At 43.2% G+C, this 21,186-nt stretch overlaps 2 protein-coding genes across 5 annotated transcripts in view; both read left to right on the forward strand.

Moving 5' to 3' along the window:
- LOC106584979 (V-type proton ATPase 116 kDa subunit a 2) overlaps positions 1–15,518 on the forward strand; it is a 42,478-nt gene extending 26,960 nt beyond the window's left edge. The window contains exons 9-20 of one of the 4 annotated variants that reach the window (XM_014170681.3): positions 9,199–9,411; positions 10,387–10,537; positions 10,787–10,926; positions 11,196–11,356; positions 11,617–11,707; positions 11,967–12,085; positions 12,179–12,389; positions 12,638–12,760; positions 12,942–13,061; positions 13,174–13,319; positions 13,496–13,667; positions 13,801–15,518. In XM_014170681.3, the coding sequence (XP_014026156.1) occupies positions 9,199–9,411; positions 10,387–10,537; positions 10,787–10,926; positions 11,196–11,356; positions 11,617–11,707; positions 11,967–12,085; positions 12,179–12,389; positions 12,638–12,760; positions 12,942–13,061; positions 13,174–13,319; positions 13,496–13,667; positions 13,801–13,818 (1,665 nt within the window). In that variant the 3' untranslated portion in view covers positions 13,819–15,518. The remainder of the gene's footprint in view (positions 1–9,198; positions 9,412–10,386; positions 10,538–10,786; positions 10,927–11,195; positions 11,357–11,616; positions 11,708–11,966; positions 12,086–12,178; positions 12,390–12,637; positions 12,761–12,941; positions 13,062–13,173; positions 13,320–13,495; positions 13,668–13,800) is intronic. The other 3 variants (XM_014170682.3, XM_014170680.3, XM_014170683.3) reach the window with 3 other exon arrangements.
- Positions 15,519–15,613: 95 nt separating this feature from the next.
- dnah10 (dynein axonemal heavy chain 10) overlaps positions 15,614–21,186 on the forward strand; it is a 61,152-nt gene continuing 55,579 nt past the window's right edge. Inside the window, exon 1 of the mRNA XM_082968542.1 lies at positions 15,614–15,998. Within this exon, the coding sequence (XP_082824668.1) occupies positions 15,773–15,998 (226 nt within the window). The 5' untranslated portion in view covers positions 15,614–15,772. The remainder of the gene's footprint in view (positions 15,999–21,186) is intronic.

The raw sequence follows: 21,186 nt of genomic DNA on the forward strand, positions 1-21,186 counted from the left end.
ATCGACATAACCTGAAATGCCGCTCAGCAAGGAAGAAGCCACTGCTCTAAAACCGCCATAAAAATGCCAGACTACGGTTTGCAACTGCACATGGGGACAAAGATCATACTTTTTGGAGAAATGTCCTCTGGTCTGATGAAACAAAAATATAACTGTTTGGTCATAATGACCATCGTTATGTTTGGAGGAAAAAGGGGGAGGCTTGCAAGCCGAAGAACATCATCCCAACTGTGAAGCACGGGGGTGGCAGCATCATGTTGTGGGGGTGCTTTGCTGCAGGAGGGACTGGTGCACTTCACAAAATAGATGGCATCATGAGGAGTGAAAATTATGTAGATACATTGAAGCAACATCTCAAGACATCAGTCAGGAAGTTGAAGCTTGGTTGCAAATGGGTCTTCCAAATGGACAATGACCCCAAGCATACTTCCAAAGTTGTGGCAAAATGGCTTAAAGACAAAGTCAAGGTATTCACAAAGCCCTGACCACAATCCTGTAGAAAATGTGTGGGCAGAACTGAAAAGGCGTGTGCGAGCAAGGAGGCCTACAAACCTGACTCAGTTACACCAGCTCTGTCAGGAGGAATGGGCCAAAATTCACCCAACTTATTGTGGGAAGCTTGTGGAAGGCTACCCAAAACGTTTAACCCAAGTTAAACAATGTAAAGGCAATGCTACCAAATACTAATTGAGTGTATGTAAACTTCTGACCCACTGGGAATGTGATGAAAGAAATAAACGCTAAAATAAATCATTCTCTCTACTATTATTCTGACATTTCACATTCTTAAAATAAAGTGGTGAGCCTAACTTTTTTTAATTTTTTTTATTTAACCAGGTAGGCAAGTTGAGAACAAGTTCTCATTTACAATTGCGACCTGGCCAAGATAAAGCAAAGCAGTTCGACATACAACAACACAGAGTTACACATGGAGTCTAACAAACATACAGTCAATAATACAGTACATTTTTACATTTTAGTCATTTAGCAGGCGCTCTTATCCAGAGCGACTTACAGTAGTGAATGCATACATTTCATACATTTTTTTTCCTGTGCTGGCCCCCCGTGGGAATCGAACCCACAACCCTGGCGTTGCAAACACCATGCTCTACCAACTGAGCTACAGGGAAGGCTAGAAAAATAAGTCTATATACAATGTGAGCAAATGAGGTGAGATAAGGGAGGTAAAGGCAAAAAAGGCCATGGTGGCAAAGTAAATACAATATAGCAAGTAAAACACTGGAATGGTAGATTTGTAGTGGAAGAAAGTGCTAAGTAGAAATAGAAATAATGGGGTGCAAAGGAGCAAAATAAATAAATACAGTAGGGGAAGGGGTAGTTGTTTGGGCTAAATTATAGATGGGCTATGTACAGGTGCAGTGATCTGTGAGCTGCTCTGACAGCTGGGGCTTAAAGCTAGTGAGGGAGATAAGTGTTTCCAGTTTCAGAGATTTTTGTAGTTTGTTCCAGTCATTGGCAGCAGAGAACTGGAAGGCGAGACGGCCAAAGGAGGAATTGGCTTTGGGGGTGACCAGAGAGATATACCTGCTGGAGCGCGTGCTACAGGTGGGTACTGCTATGGTGACCAGTGAGCGGAGATGAGGGGGGACTTTACCTAGCAGGGTCTTGTAGATGACCTGGAGCCAGTGGGGTTGGCGACGAGTATGAAGCGAGGGCCAGCCAACGAGAGCGTACAGGTCGCAGTGGTGGGTAGTATATGAGGCATTGGTGACAAAACGGATGGCACTGTGATAGACTGCATCCAGTTTATTGAGTAGGGTATTGGAGGATATTTTGTAAATGGCATCGCCGAAGTCGAGGATCGGTAGGATGGTCAGTTTTACGAGGGTATGTTTGGCAGCATGAGTGAAGGATGCTTTGTTGCGAAATAGGAAGCCAATTCTAGATTTAACTTTGGATTGGAGATGTTTGATGTGAGTCTGGAAGGAGAGCTTACAGTCTAACCAGACACCTAGGTATTTGTAGTTGTCCACATATTCTAAGTCAGAACCGTCCAGAGTAGTGATGCTGGACAGGCGGGCAGGTGCAGGCAGCGATCGGTTGAAGAGCATGCATTTAGTTTTGCTTGTATTTAAGAGCAGTTGGAGGCCACAGAAGGAGAGTTGTATGGCATTGGAGCTCGTCTGGAGGGTTGTTAACACAGTATCCAAAGAAGGGCCAGAAGTATACAGAATGGTGTCGTCTGCGTAGAGGTGGATCAGAGACTCACCAGCAGCAAGAGCGACATCATTGATGTATACAGAGAAAAGAGTTGGCCCAAGAATTGAACCCTGTGGCACCCCCATAGAGACGACCAGAGGCCCGGACAACAGGCCCTCCGATTTGACACATTGAACTCTATCAGAGAAGTAATTGGTGAACCAGGCGAGGCAATCATTTGAGAAACCAAGGCTATTGAGTCTGCCGATGAGGATGTGGTGATTGACAGAGTCGAAAGCCTTGGCCAGGTCAATGAATACGGCAGCACAGTATTGTTTCTTATCGATGGCGGTTACGATATCGTTTAGGACCTTGAGCGTGGCTGAGGTGCACCCATGACCAGCTCTGAAACCAGATTGCATAGCGGAGAAGGTGCGGTGGGATTCGAAATGGTCGGGAATCTGTTTGTTAACTTGGCTTTCGAAGACCTTAGAAATGCAGGGTAGGATAGATTTAGGTCTGTAGCAGTTTGGGTCAAGAGTGTCCCCTCCTTTGAAGAGGGGGATGACAGCAGCTGCTTTCCAATCTTTGGGAATCTCAGACGACACGAAAGAGAGGTTGAACAGGCTAGTAATAGGGGTTGCAACAATTTCAGCAGATCATTTTAGAAAGAAAGGGTCCAGATTGTCTAGCCCAAATGATTTGTAGGGGTCCAGATTTTGCAGCTCTTTCAGAACATCAGCTGACTGGATTTGGGAGAAGGAGAAATGGGGAAGGCTTTGGCGAGTAGCTGTGGGGGGTGCAGTGCTGTTGACCGCGGTAGGGGTAGCCAGGTGGAAAGCATGGCCAGCTGTAGAAAAATGCTTATTGAAATTCTCAATTATGGTGGATTTATCGGAGGTGACAGAGTTTCCTATCCTCAGTGAAGTGGGCAGCTGGGAGGAGGTGTTCTTATTCTCCATGGACTTTACAGTGTCCCAGAACTTTTTTGAGTTTGTGTTGCAGGAAACAAATTTCTGCTTGAAAAAGCTAGCCTTGGCTTTTCTTACTGCCTGTGTATATTGGTTTCTAACTTCCCTGAAAAGTTGCATATCATGGGGGCTGTTCGATGCTAATGCAGAACGCCACAGGATGTTTTTGTGTTGGTTAAGGGCAGTCAGGTCTGGAGAGAAACAAGGGCTATATCTGTTCCTGGTTCTAAATTTCTTGAATGGGGCATGCTTATTTAAGATGGTGAGGAAGGCATTTAAAGAAAATAACCAGGCATCCTCTACTGACGGGATGAGGTCAATATCCTTCCAGGATACCAGGGCGAGGTCGATTAGAAAGGCTTGCTCGCTGAAATGTTTCAGGGAGCGTTTGACAGTGATGAGTGGAGGTCGTTTGACCGCTGACCCACTACGGATGCAGGCAATGAGGCAGTGATCGCTGAGATCTTGGTTGAAAACAGCAGAGGTGTATTTAGAGGGCAAGTTGGTTAGGATGATATCTATGAGGGTGCCCATGTTTACGGCTTTTGGGTGGTACCTGGTAGGTTCATTGATAATTTGTGTGAAATTGAGGGCATCAAGCTTAGATTGTAGGATGGCTGGGGTGTTAAGCATGTCCCAGTTTAGGTCACCTAGCAGCATGAGCTCTGAAGATAGATGGGGGGCAATCAGTTCACATATGGTGTCCATAGCACAGCTGGGGGCAGAGGGTGGTCTATAGCAGGCGGCAACCGTGAGAGACTTGTTTTTAGAGAGATGGATTTTTAAAAGTAGAAGTTAAAATTGTTTGGGGACAGACCTGGATAGTAGGACAGAACTCTGCAGGCCATCTCTGCAGTAGATTGCAACACCGCCCCCTTTGGCCGTTCTATCTTGTCTGAAAATGTTGTAGTTAGGGATGAAGATTTCAGAGTTTTTGGTGGACTTCCTAAGCCAGGATTTAGACACGGCTAGGACATCCGGGTTGGCAGAGTGTGCTAAAGCAGTGAATAAAACAAACTTAGTGAGGAGGCTTCTAATGTTAACATGCATGAAACAAACCATGGCTATTACGGTTACAGAAGTCATCAAAAGAGAGCACCTGGGGAATAGGAGTGGAGCCAGGCACTGCAGGGCCTGGATTCACCTCTACATCACCAGAGGAACAGAGGAAGAGTAGGATAAGGGTACGGCTAAAAGCTATGAGAATTGGTCGTCTATGACGTCCGGAATAGAGAGTAAAAGGAGCAGGTTTCTGGGGGCGATAAAATAGCTTCAAGGTATAATGTACAGACAAAGGTATGGTTTGATGTGAATACAGTGGAGGTAAACCTAGGCATTGAGTGATGATGAGAGAGATATTGTCTCTAGAAACATCATTGAAACCAGAAGATGTCATAGCATGTGTGGGGGTATGTGGAACTGAAAGGTTGGATAAGGTATAATGAGCAGGGCTAGAGGCTCTACAGTGAAATAAGCCAATAAACACTAACCAGAACAGCAATGGACAAGGCATATTGACATCAAGGAGAGGCATGCTTAGCCGAGTGATCATAAGGGTCCAGTGAGATTCAGACAGCTAGCCGGGCCATAGGTAGCAAGCTGGCAGAAGATGGAGGGAGGTCTGTTTTTAGCCACCTCGTGCGTTTCCGTCTGTAGATTAGTGGGGTTCCGTGTGGTAGGGGGGACCAGTCCAATTGGCAAAATAGTTATAGTTATAGTGGTCCAAGAAAATGTTCCGATAGACCTATTCAGATAGTCTTAGCGGGCCGCAGATGGGCGTTTAGGTTACGTCACGACGGAGGGGCCAGTTGGATAACTCCTTCGGGCAGATAACGTCGGTAGTCCAGTCGTGAAGGCCCGATGGGGCTCCGCATCGGCAGTAAAACGGGTCCGGATAGGTGATTGTAGCCCAGGAGTGGCTGATGGAACTCTTCAGCTGGCTAGCTCTGGAATAATTGATGTTAGCTCCGGGACCGACGTTAACTGACCTAAGACAGGGAATTTTTACTAGGATTAAATGTCAGGAATTGTGAAAAACTGAGTTTAAATGTATTTGGCTAAGATGTATGTAAACTTCCGACTTTGACTGTATACCTCTTGACTTCTTACACATTTTATTACAGCCTGAATTCAAAATGGATTAAATAGATGTGTTACCCTCACCCATCTATACACACTACCCAATAATGACAAAGTAAAAACATGTTTTTAGAATTTTGGCACATTTATTGAAAATTAAATACAGAAATATCTCATCTACATACAGTACCAGTCAAAAGTTTGGACACACCTACTCATTCCATGGTTTTTCTTTATTTTTACTATTTTCTACATTGTAGAATAAGACATCAAAACTATGAAATAACACACGGAATCATGTAGTAACCTAAACGAATCAAAATACACTGCTCAAAAAAATAAAGGGAACACTTAAACAACACAATGTAACTCCAAGTCAATCACACTTCTGTGAAATCAAACTGTCCACTTAGGAAGCAACACTGATTGACAATAAATTTCACATGCTGTTGTGCAAATGGAATAGACAACAGGTGGAAATTATAGGCAATTAGCAAGACACCCCCAATAAAGGAGTCGTTCTGCAGGTGGTAACCACAGACGTTTAGATTTTTTGGTCACTTTTGAATGCTGGCGGTGCTTTCACTCTAGTGGTAGCATGAGACGGAGTCTACAACCCACACAAGTGGCTCAGGTAGTGCAGCTCATCCAGGATGGCACATCAATGCGAGCTGTGGCAAGAAGGTTTGCTGTGTCTGTCAGCCTAGTGTCCAGAGCATGGAGGCGCTACCAGGAGACAGGCCAGTACATCAGGAGACGTGGAGGAGGCCGTAGGAGGGCAACAACCCAGCAGCAGGACCGCTACCTCCGCCTTTGTGCAAGGAGGAGCAGGAGAAGCACTGCCAGAGCCCTGCAAAATGACCTCCAGCAGGCCACAAATGTGCATGTGTCTGCTCAAACGGTCAGAAACAGACTCCATGAGGGTGGTATGAGGGCCCGACGTCCACAGGTGGGGGTTGTGCTTACAGCCCAACACCGTGCAGGACGTTTGGCATTTGCCAGAGAACACCAAGATTGGCAAATTCGCCACTGGCGCCCTGTGCTCTTCACAGATGAAAGCAGGTTCACATTGAGCACGTGACAGACGTGACAGAGTCTGGAGACGCCGTGGAGAACGTTCTGCTGCCTGCAACATCCTCCAGCATGACCGGTTTGGCGGTGGGTCAGTCATGGTGTAGGGTGGCATTTCTTTGGGGGGCCGCACAGCCCTCCATGTGCTCGCCAGAGGTAGCCTGACTGCCATTAGGTACCGAGATGAGATCCTCAGACCCCTTGTGAGACCATATGCTGGTGCGGTTGGCCCTGGGTTCCTCCTAATGCAAGACAATGCTAGACCTCATGTGGCTGGAGTGTGTCAGCAGTTCCTGCAAGAGGAAGGCATTGATGCTATGGACTGGCCCGCCCGTTCCCCAGACCTGAATCCAATTGAGCACATCTGGGACATCATGTCTCGCTCCATCCACCAACGCCACATTGCACCACAGACTGTCCAGGAGTTGGCGGATGCTTTAGTCCAGGTCTGGGAAGAGATCCCTCAGGAGACCATCCGTCACCTCATCAGGAGCATACCCAGGCATTGTAGGGAGGTCATACAGGCACGTGGAGGCCACACACACTACTGAGCCTCATTTTGACTTGTTTTAAGGACATTACATCAAAGTTGGATCAGCCTGTAGTGTTGTTTTCCACTTTAATTTTGAGTGTGACTCCAAATCCAGACCTCCATGGGTTGATAAATTGGATTTCCATTGATTATTTTTGTGTGATTTTGTTGTCAGCACATTCAACTATGTAAAGAAAAAAGTATTTAAGAAGATTATTTCTTTCATTCAGATCTAGGATGTGTTGTTTAAGTGTTCCCTTTATTTTTTTTAGCAGTATATATTTTATAGTTGAGACGCTTCAAAGTAGCCACCCTTTGCCTTGTTGACAGCTTTGCACATTCTTGGCATTCTCTCAACCAGCTTCATGAGGTAGTCACTTGGAATGCATTTTAATTAACAGGTTTGCCTTGTTAATTTGTGGAAATTATTTCCTTCTTAATGTGTTTGAGCCAATCAGTTGTATTGTGACTGTGTAGGGGTGGTATTTAGAAGATAGCCCTATTTAGTGAAAGGCAAAGTCCATATTATGGCAAGAACAGCCGCAAATAAGCAAAGAGAAATGAAAATCAGCAAACAAGTGCTCAGCATATGTGGGAACTACTTCAAGACTGTTGGAAAAGCATTCCTAATGAAGCTGGTTGAGAGAGTGCCAGGAGTATGCAAAGCTGTCAAGGCAAAGGGTGGCTATTTGAAGAATCTCAAATATAAAATATATTTTGATTTGTTTAACACTTTTTTGGTTACTACATGATTCCATATGTGTTATTTCATAGTTTGATTTCTTCACTATTATTCTACAATGTAGAAAATAATACAAATAAAGAAAAACCCTTGAATGAGTACATGTGTCTAAACTTGACTGGTACTGTAAGTATTCACACCCTTGAGTTAATACATGTTAGAATCACCTTTGGCATCGATTACAGCTGTAAGTCTTCCTGCGTAAGTCTCTGAGAGCTTTTCACACCTGGATTGTATGATATTTGCCCATTATTCTTCCCGTTATTCAAAATTCTTAGAGCTCTGTCAAATTGATTGTTGATCCTTGCCTGATCCAGCCTCAGTTTTCTGCTATCACAGCCATTAAACTCTGTAACTGTTTTAATGTCACCATTGGCCTCATGGTGAAATCCCTGAGCGGTTTCCTTTCTCTCCAGCAGCTCATTTAGGAAGGACCCCTGTATCTTTGTAGTGACTGGGTGTATTGATACACCATCCAAAATGTAATTAATAACGTCACAAAGGGATATTCAATTTCTGCTTTTAAAAAAATATTTACTATCTACCAATAGGTGCCCTTCTTTGCGAGGCATTGGAAATTCTCCTCGGTCTTTGTGGTTGAATCTGTGTTTGAAATTCACTGCTTGACTGAGGGACCTTACAGGTAATTGTATGTGTGGAGTACAGAGATGAGGTAGTCATACAGAAAGCATGTTAAACACTATTATTAAACACAGAGTGAGTCCATGCAACTTATTATGTGAGTTGTTAAGCAAATTTCTACTCTTGAACTTATTTAGGCTTGCCATAACAAAGCGGTTGAATACTTACTGACTCTACTTTTCATTTTTTATAAATTTGTAAACCTTTCTAAAAACATAATTCCACTTTGACGTTATGGGGTATTGTGTGTAGGCCAGTGACACAAAATCTCACCATGCTCAAAGCAATATTCAATGTCTGCTTTTAATTTTTTTTTACCCATCTACAAAGATATACAGTCACTACAAAGATACAGGCCAATGGTGACATTAAAACAGTATCCCTTAAAGAATGGGCCTCGTGCTTCCGGCTACGGCGAAGATTATAACTTCTTGGAAAGAAGCAGAATGGAGTGTGAGGGGTAGAGTTTTAGGAGCGATAGGGAGAGTGCTCTCACTCAGGCGCCAGAGCGTGACCACTCTGGGGTCACTTGACTCTGCTTGTGCCTTGCAGTCTGGAAGACTGATCAGAAGTTCTACCTCTGAAGAAAAAAACAACTAAATTAACCTCTGGTCCCAGCACGTGATCTCCATAAGGTCTCAGCTGAAGGCTGACTCTCCCTCCTCCCTTCCCCCCTCGTGCGAAAACACGCACGTACCAGAACTTAAAGCACACCGACTCAAATTCCCTCCCTGGCATGTTCATTGCATATTCTCTAGCCCTCACACAACATTCTTAGACATTCATTCATAATTTACCCAACTGTATCTCGTGCCAAAAATACCTTTTCTTCAATACCCAAACAAGCTATGGGCCCTTGCACTCAATGGAGGCTGTGCTCAACGAGTCTATGTCAACTCTACACACCCTTTTGATATTCTGAGTGAATGTGAAATCCCTCCCATTAGTTAAAATGTCACACTAATACCACCCCCCCCACCCACCCACCCGGCTTCCACCAGGTACTCCACAGGACAGAGGACTACCTGAGACAAGTCTTGAACAAGGCCTCTGAGTCCGTCTACACCTGGGTCATCCAGGTTAAGAAGATGAAGGCCATCTACCACATCCTCAACCTGTGTAGCTTTGACGTCACCAACAAGTGCCTGATAGCCGAGGTGTGGTGCCCTGTCAACGATCTGCCCATCCTGCGGAGGGCATTAGAGGAAGGCTCAGTGAGTCAGCTCCCTGTTACAATGGCTCCCTGTGTAATGTCATCGTTGGGCTTAACTCTTTTATTGTTTTGGATTGTAATGTCATTGTTTGTGACCCCTCCTTCTAACTACACTTTGTTCAGTATTTGGCTAAACCAACAGTCACACACCCAGTCAGCATGACCTGCTTTAATAATGGGGTTTTGGTTGTGGTAGAAAAAGGCTAATTGTTCTCGTCTTGACCACCTCTGATCATTTTAGACAGAGCCAGGTATTTAGAGAGTTGGGCCAACTTTTTGAATTGTGAATATTGTTATAATTCTAGACTTTCAGTTACATAGCATTGTTTTAATATTCCCATGTAATGTTTATACACGATAACATGGCTGCCATAGAATTTTGAACTGTCATGTAAATGCATCATAATGCTCATTCTAGACATTTTTCTCCATGTACTGTAATGTTAATGAGGCGCTAACATGGCTGCCATAGAATGTTGTAGTGTCATGTAAATGCATCATAATGCAGAAACCTCAATTGCCCAACTCTAAATATATGGCTCTGTTTTTATTTATTAAACTAGTCTAGTCATGGGTCCTGTTGGGCCCCAATTGAAGGCTACCAGGGCTTCTGTCCATTATTACATTACACTGGTTAATGACTTGCATAATATAAGGTCACATTCAGTTCAATGACAGCAGTCCATGCCAAGGTTCTGCCAGGGGTTTTAGCGCTTAAAAGGCTTAAATGAGGCTTCTAAATGCGAGGCTTAAATGGTCAATGTGTATTTGAACGGTCTTGAATGGTCTAAAATATTTGAACTAACTAACTGTTTGAGATGTTAGGATTCTGTCTCCATTTGGAGAAAACAAATGATGTCTCAAATAATTGGGTTGCCATCACTCAAACATCCTCCATGCAACCTTAATAGGCTAACATTGCAATAATCCCAGTCTGAAAAGCCACTGTCTTGACATTATTGGCTTACCTTGACAGAGGAAAAGTGGAGCCACGGTGCCTTCTTTTGTCAACCGTATTCCCAGCAACGACACTCCACCAACCCTAATAAGGACCAACAAGTTCACATCAGGCTTCCAGAACATAGTGGAGGCCTATGGAGTGGGAAACTATAGAGAGGTTAACCCAGGTACAGTACGCCCTCGCCAGCCAATGACTGCTGATTACTACATTTAGGATTATATCACATTCTATCATTAGGCCTGCTGCTTTTTATGTTTTCTGTTTGTTTGCTATTTGTATGAGCCACATGCCTGTAGCCAAAGACACATGTCCACTCCTAACAAGAATGGACAATAAAGGTTTACACTTTATTGATAGTTGAATGTGTATATGGAGGAATTATGATGTATCATGTATTGTCTGTTGTGTCTAACAGCTCCTTACACAATCATCACCTTCCCCTTCCTGTTTGCCGTGATGTTTGGAGACCTGGGCCATGGTGTGATCATGGCTCTGTTTGCTCTCTGGATGGTGCTGTATGAGGACAATCGCAAACTGAAACGCACCAGGAACGAGGTGAGAGGGGCAGAGGAGAGGCTGCCAGTGTGTACGTCCCAAATGGCACCCTATTCCCTACGTAGTGCACTAGTTTTGACCAGGGGCCATAGGGATTTGGCCAAAAGTAGTGCACTACATAGGGAATGGGGTGCCGTTTGGGATGCTGTCCGGTTGTGTGGGGAAATTGTTTCTGGTCTAAATGAGCTATGAGTAATAAGCAAACGGTAAATGTTGTGCTTAGCTGGATGTTTCCCCCTACGCTGACAATGGTGTATTTGTATGCTCAGATCTGGAACACATTCTTCGAGGGCCGTTACATCATCCTTATGATGGGCTTGTTCTCGGTCTATACCGGACTCATCTACAACGACTGCTTCTCCAAGTCTCTTAACATCTTTGGCTCGGGCTGGAGAGTCAATGCCATGTTTAATTCTGGAAATTGGACTTGGTAAGTACTGACTGTAATATGTTCTGTACTGTAATATCTGTTCCTGAGATTACAGAGATGGTTAGGTCAGGGTGAAAGGCCACATGATCACAACTCAGTGCCAATATGTTTTGATTTTTGATGTCCTATCATTGATTGGCCATACTGGTTTTTAAATTATACATTAATTATAACAATTGCAAAGATGTATGCGACATTAAAGATTACATCACCTGATAGCTTGCTCTTTTAATTGTTCACTTTTGTATTTTCTTTAAAAGGGATTCCACACTCCGCACCAATGCCTTTCTGACCCTTGATCCCAATGTCCCTGGGGTTTTCAATGGACCCTACCCTTTGGGCATTGACCCGGTAAGTACATGGCTTTATGATCCATGGTCACAAACTGCTTTGTCTTTTCTCTATGTTCGCTACACACACAAGTTATTCCCTGTCTCTTCATAACCGTGCACATTTGCCTCTCACCAACCAGGTCCAATAAAGTAAGCCATGGACCATTACTCATTGTCATTTCAATGTTTTAATAACAATCCCATCAGTCTGACTGTGATGTAGTCTGTCCATACCTCAACCTGATGGGGTTATTTTCCTTGTTTCTTCCACTGTGTAGATTTGGAACTTGGCGTCAAATCGTCTGACCTTTCTGAACTCCTACAAGATGAAGATGTCTGTGATCGTTGGTATCAGTCACATGAGCTTCGGGGTCATCCTAGGTGTCTTCAACCACCTGTGAGTTACAGCACACACTCTACCCACACTTTGCAGCCCTTGTGTGTCTATGAAAGCACTTTAAAGCTCTGTTGTCTGTGTCTATCTGTGTAGGCATTTTAGGAAAAAGTTCAACCTGTACTTGGTATTCCTCCCGGAGATGCTGTTCCTGCTGTGCCTGTTTGGCTACCTGGTCTTCATGATCATCTACAAGTGGCTGGCCTTCTCTGCACGCGACTCCCAGATGGCCCCCAGCATCCTCATCCACTTCATCAACATGTTCCTCATGCAGGGGGACGGGGTGCCATCCCTCTTCCCAGGACAGGTACACGTGTGTTCAAACAGTGTCTGTGTCCCAAATGGCATCCTATTCCCTATATGCACTATAGGGAATAGTGTGCTATTTGGGACACACCCACTGAATATGCATATAGAACTGGGACTTCTCACTAAAACCCTTACTTGTGAAGGACCACTCGCTCAGTGAAGACATGTATACAAGACAAACCCGCTCTGAAGCTACTTCAGTGAGACTGTAACAGACCTGTCTGTTCTTTCCCTCTCCTACTGTAGGTTGGGCTGCAGGTGTTCCTGGTGGTCATTGCTCTACTATCAGTGCCTGTCTTACTGCTGGGGAAACCAGTCTACCTCTACTGGCTGCACAACGGAGGAGCCAACCGCATTGGAATGTACAGGGTGAGGCTTTGAGTTTGTAACTCTAGCTGAGCTACGAGTCATAAGCATGTGTGTGTAGTGTGTCCATATATGAGTCTGTGTTCTGGTTGTAACATAGTCTATGGTGGTGTGTGTGTAGTCTGTTTATAGGAGTGTGCTCCGGTTTTAACATGCAGAGTGTGTGTGGTGTGTGTGTCAACAGGGTTATGAGCGTGTGCGGCGGCACAGCGAGGAGGAGCTCTCCCTGATGAGGGCAAATGACATGGAGGAGGGCAGTGTCCCCAGTGACCTCTCCACCAGCAGAGAGCAGCAGAAAGAGGAGGTTAGCTGATGACAACACAATCACCACCTCCCACTAGCCTCTCATTCAGGCATCAGTACACTACGGGTCCCGAAAGTAACAGGTCCTCCTGTCTGTGTGTTGTGTTTTACAGTTTGACTTTGGGGACATGTTCCTGCACCAGTCTATTCACACCATAGAGTACTGCCTGGGCTGCATCTCCAACACAGCCTCCTACCTGCGCCTCTGGGCTCTGAGTCTTGCACATGCCCGTGAGCATCACCAGACCACATCAAATTTGTATTATTTGTATTAATCTTTGAAGGATAAACATTTAAAGTGCATTTTATATTGAGAGAGGATAATTATTTATGTATGTAATGTTCTCTGACTGGAGCAACCTTCTTCTTTTAAATGATTAAATAAAATGAATCAATCAGAGATTTGACGGTGTTTGTTTGTCCCTGCACCCCCAGAGCTGTCGGAGGTGCTGTGGTCCATGGTGATGCGGTTGGGCCTGCGGATGGACACCAGCCTGGGCGTCATGTTTCTGGTGCCAGTGTTTGGGATATTCGCTGTGCTCACTGTGTCTATCCTCCTGGTTATGGAGGGACTGTCTGCCTTCCTCCATGCTCTCAGGCTGCACTGGTTAGTTACTCACTATACTTGCAGAATTGAGTGAAGGACAGGAAATATGTGTAAAAATTCAACACATCATGCCTTTATAATGCTTTTATTAATGCTTACTCTATATTTAGTGATCTCTGTTCTGTCTCCATAGGGTGGAGTTCCAAAATAAGTTCTACACTGGGACTGGAATCAAGTTTGTTCCCTTTGCCTTCTCCCTCCTGCCCTCCAGCTTTGAGCATGATGGCTTGCTGTGAATGGGACACACAATGCTTCTGCCCTCCCAGAGGCAAACTGCCACAATGTGCCAGCAGGATCCAGTGCTATTGAGCTAGCCTGGGTACTAGTCGGTTTGTGCCATCATGGCACACCTACATGACAAGGAGTGGCATGATGGCACAAACAGATTGGTACCCGGGCTTCTATTGAGCCTCATCGACATACAGTCCAATTTCATAGTTGTTTTTTCTACTATTTGTTGCACTGACTGACTGCCTTACATAAGTACAACCAAATCTCAGCGTATCATGCTCTATTTTCAATTGAATGATATTCTGGGTTACCAAAACTGTGCAAGGAAAAGCCTCCTTCAGTCATGTTTGTAAATGAAAAGTATTTTTGGATGAATGTGGGAGAGATGTACATTTTATTTTATAGAGTGATAAAGTTTGAATGAGAAATTAACATTTGAATGACTACGACAGGCTTAAAAAAGTGGTGCATCACTCTTGAAAGTATGCATACCGTGTTGTGCTGAATGCTGACAAAATAGTTCTAACACATATTTCTTATGCCTCCATCGCTTTGTGGAAGACTACTCCTTAAACGGCCCATTCCATGGATGGAAATGAAAAGTATAGCTCAAGACATCCTTTCACAGAGATAGTTCTGCTGGTCAAGAGCCATTTAATGACACCAACAATCCCTGATTATGAATAAGGCAGGAAAAGCAGGCACTGGACCAGTGCAGAGATCAATTCTCTCCAAAGCTTTTTGCTATATTCCCATCCTGTAGCACCATAGCAAGAGAATGTAGTTCATGCTGTTGGGTAATTGTACCTTCAAGATGGAAAAATAAGAAAGAGTTATAATTTTTTATTTAGATAATTTTTGCTTTTTTTGATCAATATTGGTTTTATGTCCTAATGATGGTATTAAATCCTCTGAAGAGGAGCTAATTGTTTGAATTGTGATTACCATGTAACATGGAACTCTAACATTATGGGGAGCTTGCACCATTTCATTGTAAACTCACCTACTGTGTTATCAAACAGTAATGTGCTGTATCTTAGTGATGCTTAAAGATGCCCCTAAAGCAGGATCCTATGGGAAATGCTGCTGTGAAGTTGAGACTAGGGGAGAATCTCAATTGCATACTCCTCGCATCCTCAAAACCCATTGGAGAAGTTCAGAGGGGAAGGACCTCTGGCATTCTCATCCAATGGGTTTTGAGGAGGCGAGGAGAGTGGACTCCAGGAGTATGCAATTGAGAATATGTCTAGGTAATGTAAAAAATAGGGGTTATAAAATACTTTTCTATAACTATGATGACCACTAACTCTTAGATGTGAAGTCTGATTAGCAATGGCTCTAACTTCTAATCCTTGATTACACAATGTGTGTGGTTTGTTGAAGGGCTTGCTGTAAATGTCTTTACCTATTCTAATGTAGTCTATTTTAATCTTATTTATTTTAAAGAATAATGTAAACATTTGATTTCTTCGCATCATTAACTCCATACTTATGTTAGTGGTATGCATACATTCCTCTGTTTTGCCTTTGCTGAATTATTTTATATCAGATAATGGTGAACATGTTGTCAATGTAACAGGTGAATAAAGCTGACTGAATAAAGTTGAATTTGACTGAAAATGTTAATGTCATTGGCGTTACTTTTGCGCCAGACACCTGTGCCCAAGCGACGCGCGAGACTATCAGATGTTGCGACTGGAGGGCGACAAAGGGGGCGCATGGCTCACAGAAACAGAAAGTTGACCAGTTGCCATAGTGACATGAGGCTGTCAGTTGGTTGCAAGTAGCTAGCTACATCAACAAACGACACATTTTGAAGTTAGCTATCTAAAAGCTAACATTAGTACTTTGTTGTAACTTAATTGAGGGATAAAATGTCCCTCGACGACCCGCGGGTGGAGTGGATCCGAAACCGGGTATGTTGCTGTTTTTATTTGCCGGAGCCAGGTTGTTTCGAGGAATTGCTGAGCCGCGGAGATGGAGAAGAAGGGCAGAAAATAATCCGATTTCTGAATGAAGTCACCGAGGAAGAGTCGGCATCGACGCTGCTGTTTTTCAAAGGAGTCAACGAGGAAGAGATTGAAGTTGAAATTCCGATTGGTACGTGAGTGAGGAGTATCCACACGTTTGTTGCCAATGTCGCGTTCAAGACAACTTGGAACTCTGAAGAACTCGGAAATCGCATTAAGTGCGACTTCAGTGGGTTCAAGACAACAGCTGGGATTTCAAGTATAACTAATTTTAATACATTCTGAAATAAAATATCCAATCAGAAACTCTGACATCATCCTTTGCTGGGTTCAAAACAACTGGGAACTCGGAAATCTCTGACTTCCGTGCGTTCAAGACATAGAGAATGATAGAGGTTTCTAGTGGCCAAAAGGCTGTATTAGTATGGGCAGCACCATTGAGGTCTTCCACCATTTTAATGTAGTAAACTGGGTGGGACTTCCAACTTCATTGGCTTATCCCTCCTGGGGACCCTGTTGGAGTTATGTCCTACCGGATCATCAGGAGGGATCAGCCAGTCCTGAAGAAGAAAATTGACTACTTCAAATAGAGATTGCCTCAATGGTGCTGTCATAGACGCTATAATGGCACAGATACAAAGATAAGTCATCTATCTATCTATCGATCTATCTATCTATCTATCTATTTAGCTATCTATATGGTTCAAGACAACTGGGAACTCTGAAAAAAACAAGCTCAGACTAGGTTTTATTTTTTGAACGGTCATCCAACTTGAAATTCCAAGTTTGAAAACTCAGACATCTTCGACTTTCCAACCTGTTGTCTTGAAAGCAGCATCATGACTCACTCATCATCACATTGTGGCCTTTTCTCAATTGGATTTGTTCAACTCCTGCATCCTCTCACGCTTCCTTTTGAAAAGTTCAAAGGTAATATAGGTGAGGTGGCGAGTAGATGGAATGTGGACAAAAATGCGCTGTACGAAACTCCTCCAGTCGCGCATCATCAGGCAAATTACATTTACTAGACCAAATCAATCGTTGCAAATAGATTGATATAAAGTAATTGAACATCGAGTTGGGAATGGAATTTGAGAGGAATGCCATGATTGTTATAGGGCACCCCTCTCTGCAAGAGAATTTCCAATGATAAACTCACAGCTGGAGCTGCAACCTGGTCTCAGAGCATTTTGTATTATTCTGTACATAAATCCGAGACACACCATTTAGTATGATATTTTTCCACCTTGTCGGATCAAGGATTCAAACCAGCGACCTTTTGACATCATAGCATCAGCTAATGGGGATCCTAATAAAAAATATAATTCAGGAAGGCAGGCCTTCAGTAGGCAACTCCAAGAAGGCTTCCACCCAGGCCAGAGGTTCATGGGCCAGAGGTTCCTGGTCCAGAGTTTCCTGCTCCAGAGGTTCCTGGACCAGCACAGGGATGATGTCCACCTGGATGGTCAGTTTCCTGAACCAAAGGTGGGAGCAGTTCCTGGGTGGGTCCTGAGCCAGTCTTACAGCTGGGGGCTGAATCAGTGCCTCTCTGGTTCTCACCTGGTTAGTCTTATTCATCCCACACTTCCAGTAAGGCCTGGTCTCTTGCTTAGCGACAGTGGCTGTTGGGACAGGTTCCTTGGCCACAGTGGGTGTTGGGACAGGTTCCTGGGCCACACTGGGTGTTGGGACTGGTTCCTGGGAGGGAGTTTGATATGTTTCCTGGTCGTCTCTGGTCCTCTGGTGGTGCGGTAGTTTATGTCGATGTGTGTCAAATACACTATATATACACAAAAGTATGGACACCGCTTCAAATTAGTGCGTTAGACTATTTTAGACACAATGTGTATAAAATCGAGCAAAAAGCCATGAAATCTCCATAGACAAACATTGGCAGTAGAATGACAGCTCAGTGACTTTCAACATGGCACTGTCATAGGATGCCACCTTTCCAACAAGTCAGTTCGTCAAATTTCTGCCCTGCCAGAGCTGCCCCGGTCAACTATAAGTGCTGTTATTATGAAGTGGAAACATCTAGGAGCAACAACAACTCAGCTGGGAAGACTGGCGAATGCTGAAGCTTGTAGCACGTAAAAATCGTATGTCCTCGGTTGCAACATTCACTACTGTCGTGACTATCATTCATTTGATTACTGTTATTTATCGAATCAACTATGTTTAATTGTTACCCGATTAAATTAATCATGTAACAATTAACTAATTGTGAATTTGGGGCACCACGGAAAAAGTTGTATAACCTGTTAGGGCTAGGGGGCAGTATTTACACGGCCGGATAAAAAACGTACCCGATTTAATCTGGTTATTACTACTGCCCAGAAACTAGAATATGCATATAATTATTGGCTTTAGATAGAAAACACCCTAAAGTTTCTAAAACTGTTTGAATGGTGTCTGTGAGTATAACAGAACTCATATGGCAGGCAAAAACCTGAGAAGATTCCTTACAGGAAGTGGCCTGTCTGACAAGTTCTTGTTCTTCTTGACTCTCTTTATTGAAAACTGAGGATCTTTGCTGTAACGTGACACTTCCTACGGCTCCCATAGGCTCTCAGAACCCGGGAAAAAGCTGAATGATGTAATTCCAGCCCCTGGCTGAAAAACATTAGCGCCTTTGGTAAGTGGTTTATCAGAGGACAATGAGACTGAGGCGCGTGCACGAGGCGACCCCATGTTTTTATTTTCTCTCTCTTTGTACTAAAACACAGATTCCCGGTCGGAATATTATCGCTTTTTTACGAGAAAAATGGCATAAAAATTGATTTTAAAACAGAGGTTGACATGCTTCGAAGTACGGTAATGGAATATTTAGATTTTTTTTGTCACAAAACGCGTCGGGCGCGTCACCCTTCTTTACCCTTTCGGATAGTGTCTTGAACGCACGAACAAAACGCCGCTATTTGGATATAACTATGGATTATTTTGAACCAAACCAACATTTGTTATTGAAGTAGAAGTCCTGGGAGTGCATTCTGACGAAGAACAGCAAAGGTAATAACATTTTTCTTATAGTAAATCTGCTTTTGGTGAGGGCTAAACTTGGAGGGTGTCTAAATAGCTAGCCCTGTGATGCCGGGCTATCTACTTAGAATATTGCAAAATGTGCTTTCACCGAAAAGCTATTTTAAAATCGGACATAGCGAGTGCATAGAGGAGTTCTGTATCTATAATTCTTAAAATAATTGTTATGTTTTTTGTGAACGTTTATCGTGAGTAATTTAGTAAATTCACCGGAAGTTTGCGGGGGGTATGCTAGTTCTGAACGTCACATGCTAATGTAAAAAGCTGGTTTTTGATATAAATATGAACTTGATTGAACAAAACATGCATGTATTGTATAACATAATGTCCTAAGATTGTCATCTGATGAAGATCATCAAAGGTTAGTGCTGCATTTAGCTGTGGTTTGGGTTTATGTGACATTATATGCTAGCTTGAAAAATGGGTGTCTGATTATTTCTGGCTGGGTACTCTGCTGACATAATCTAATGTTTTGTTTTCGTTGTAAAGCCTTTTTGAAATCGGACAGTGTGGTTAGATTAACGAGATTCTTGTCTTTAAAATGGTGTAACATAATCATATGTTTGAGAAATTGAAGTAATAGCATTTCTAAGGTATTTGAATAACGCGCCACGGGATTCCACTGGCTGTTACGTAGGTGGGACGAAATCGTCCCACTGGCCCTAGAGAAGTTAACGAGTTACCATCTCCCGAATTAAACTCGAAGATATATATATATATCTTCGAGTTTAATTCGGGAGATGGTAACTCGTTAACTTCTCTAGGGCCAGTGGGACGATTTCGTCCCACCTACGTAACAGCCAGTGGAATATATATATATATATATATCTTCGAGTTTAATTCGGGAGATGGTAATATATATATATATATAAATTATTTATCGATAACAGTCACTTATTAATCATTACCTCATATCAGTCTCATTCTGAACGTCGCATAATCCTTGGATCCGCAAGAACCCCAGCCTTTCTGAATATTTAGTACTACACAAATTGATATAATTTATTTACTAACTAACTAAATAACACAGAATACACATACACACTTACATGAGATAAAAGTCCCTAGTGGACTGACAAGATATGACGGCTTGTTACACATATGGAGAGGGAGGGGTAGGTAAAGAGAGGAGAGACAAAGGGAGATAACACTTGGATACATTTGGAACCTACGCTCAAAGGAATAGTAATACTTTGCACATGAACCACCGCTCATTCGGATAAGAAATGCTATGTATATATTTACTCGTAGATGTCTTTCTCTGTCGTATCTCTGTTGAAACCAATCGATCCGTCTATGGGGAGTGGCTCGATGTAAGGCTCTTGTTGTCCACCAGAGGTCAGAAAGTGCTTATTTGTAGAGCTTCTCTGGTAGTGAAGTGTTAGAACAGATACTTCAGATTTACTAACGGTTGTCTGAGATGGGAGTCTCTCCTTACTTTCTCAGGTAGATAGTCAAGTTCTAGATCCCTTTACATGCACAGCTGCAGACTGTCAAATGTTCTGGTCTAGTCTTTATCTTCTTCACTCGTGTTGAGAGTTTCAGAGTTTCTAACCATTTCAACGTATAGCCATCGCTCCACGCTTTCTGGTCTAGTCTTTAACCATTCGTAACATCCGGCAAACACCGTCTATCTGCTGGGTCTCCTAGGTGAGGTTATCTTCTCATCAAGTGTTGAGGTTGAGAGCTTCAGCATTTCTAACCATTTCAACGTGTGGACCACGGTCTCACGTCTTTTGGTCTCACCATTTTCAGCCGTGTAGCCACTGCTCCACGCTGTCTGGTCTGATATGTTAATTCTTAGTCTTAGAGAGTCCTTTCTTTTAAGCACTCTGGTCGGAAAGGCAGTTTCATCACACTGACACGCTCTTCTGACCTCATTAGGGGCGTGGCTTAGTTAATGTGCAACAGACATGAAAAATCATTATCTCATTAGAAGACTAAAATCACATTTCTATCTTTTCAAAAATACTCTCATACTTAATCATATATTTTATACAACATTTAGATGTAAACTTGACAGATAGAATGTATTTCCTTCCTAAGTTACAGTATTTAAATTATACCGTTTTTAATGGCATCACAAAATGAAAAGCAATATGACAGGATTATTCTTAAGATCCCCACGGACCATTCTTAACATTCCTATCTTATAAATATTGCTCTCATTTTCACTTTCTGGACAAAAACATTTTGGCGGCAAAAGTCTCTCTCTACACAAAGCACATTTCTCTCCAATACTGCAGGAAAGACCCTTTTGCAGCATACAATTTATGACC

The sequence above is a fragment of the Salmo salar genome, chromosome 24, assembly GCF_965601325.2.
Source record: "Salmo salar chromosome 24, fSalSal1, whole genome shotgun sequence".
Classification (NCBI taxonomy): Eukaryota; Metazoa; Chordata; class Actinopteri; order Salmoniformes; family Salmonidae; genus Salmo; species Salmo salar.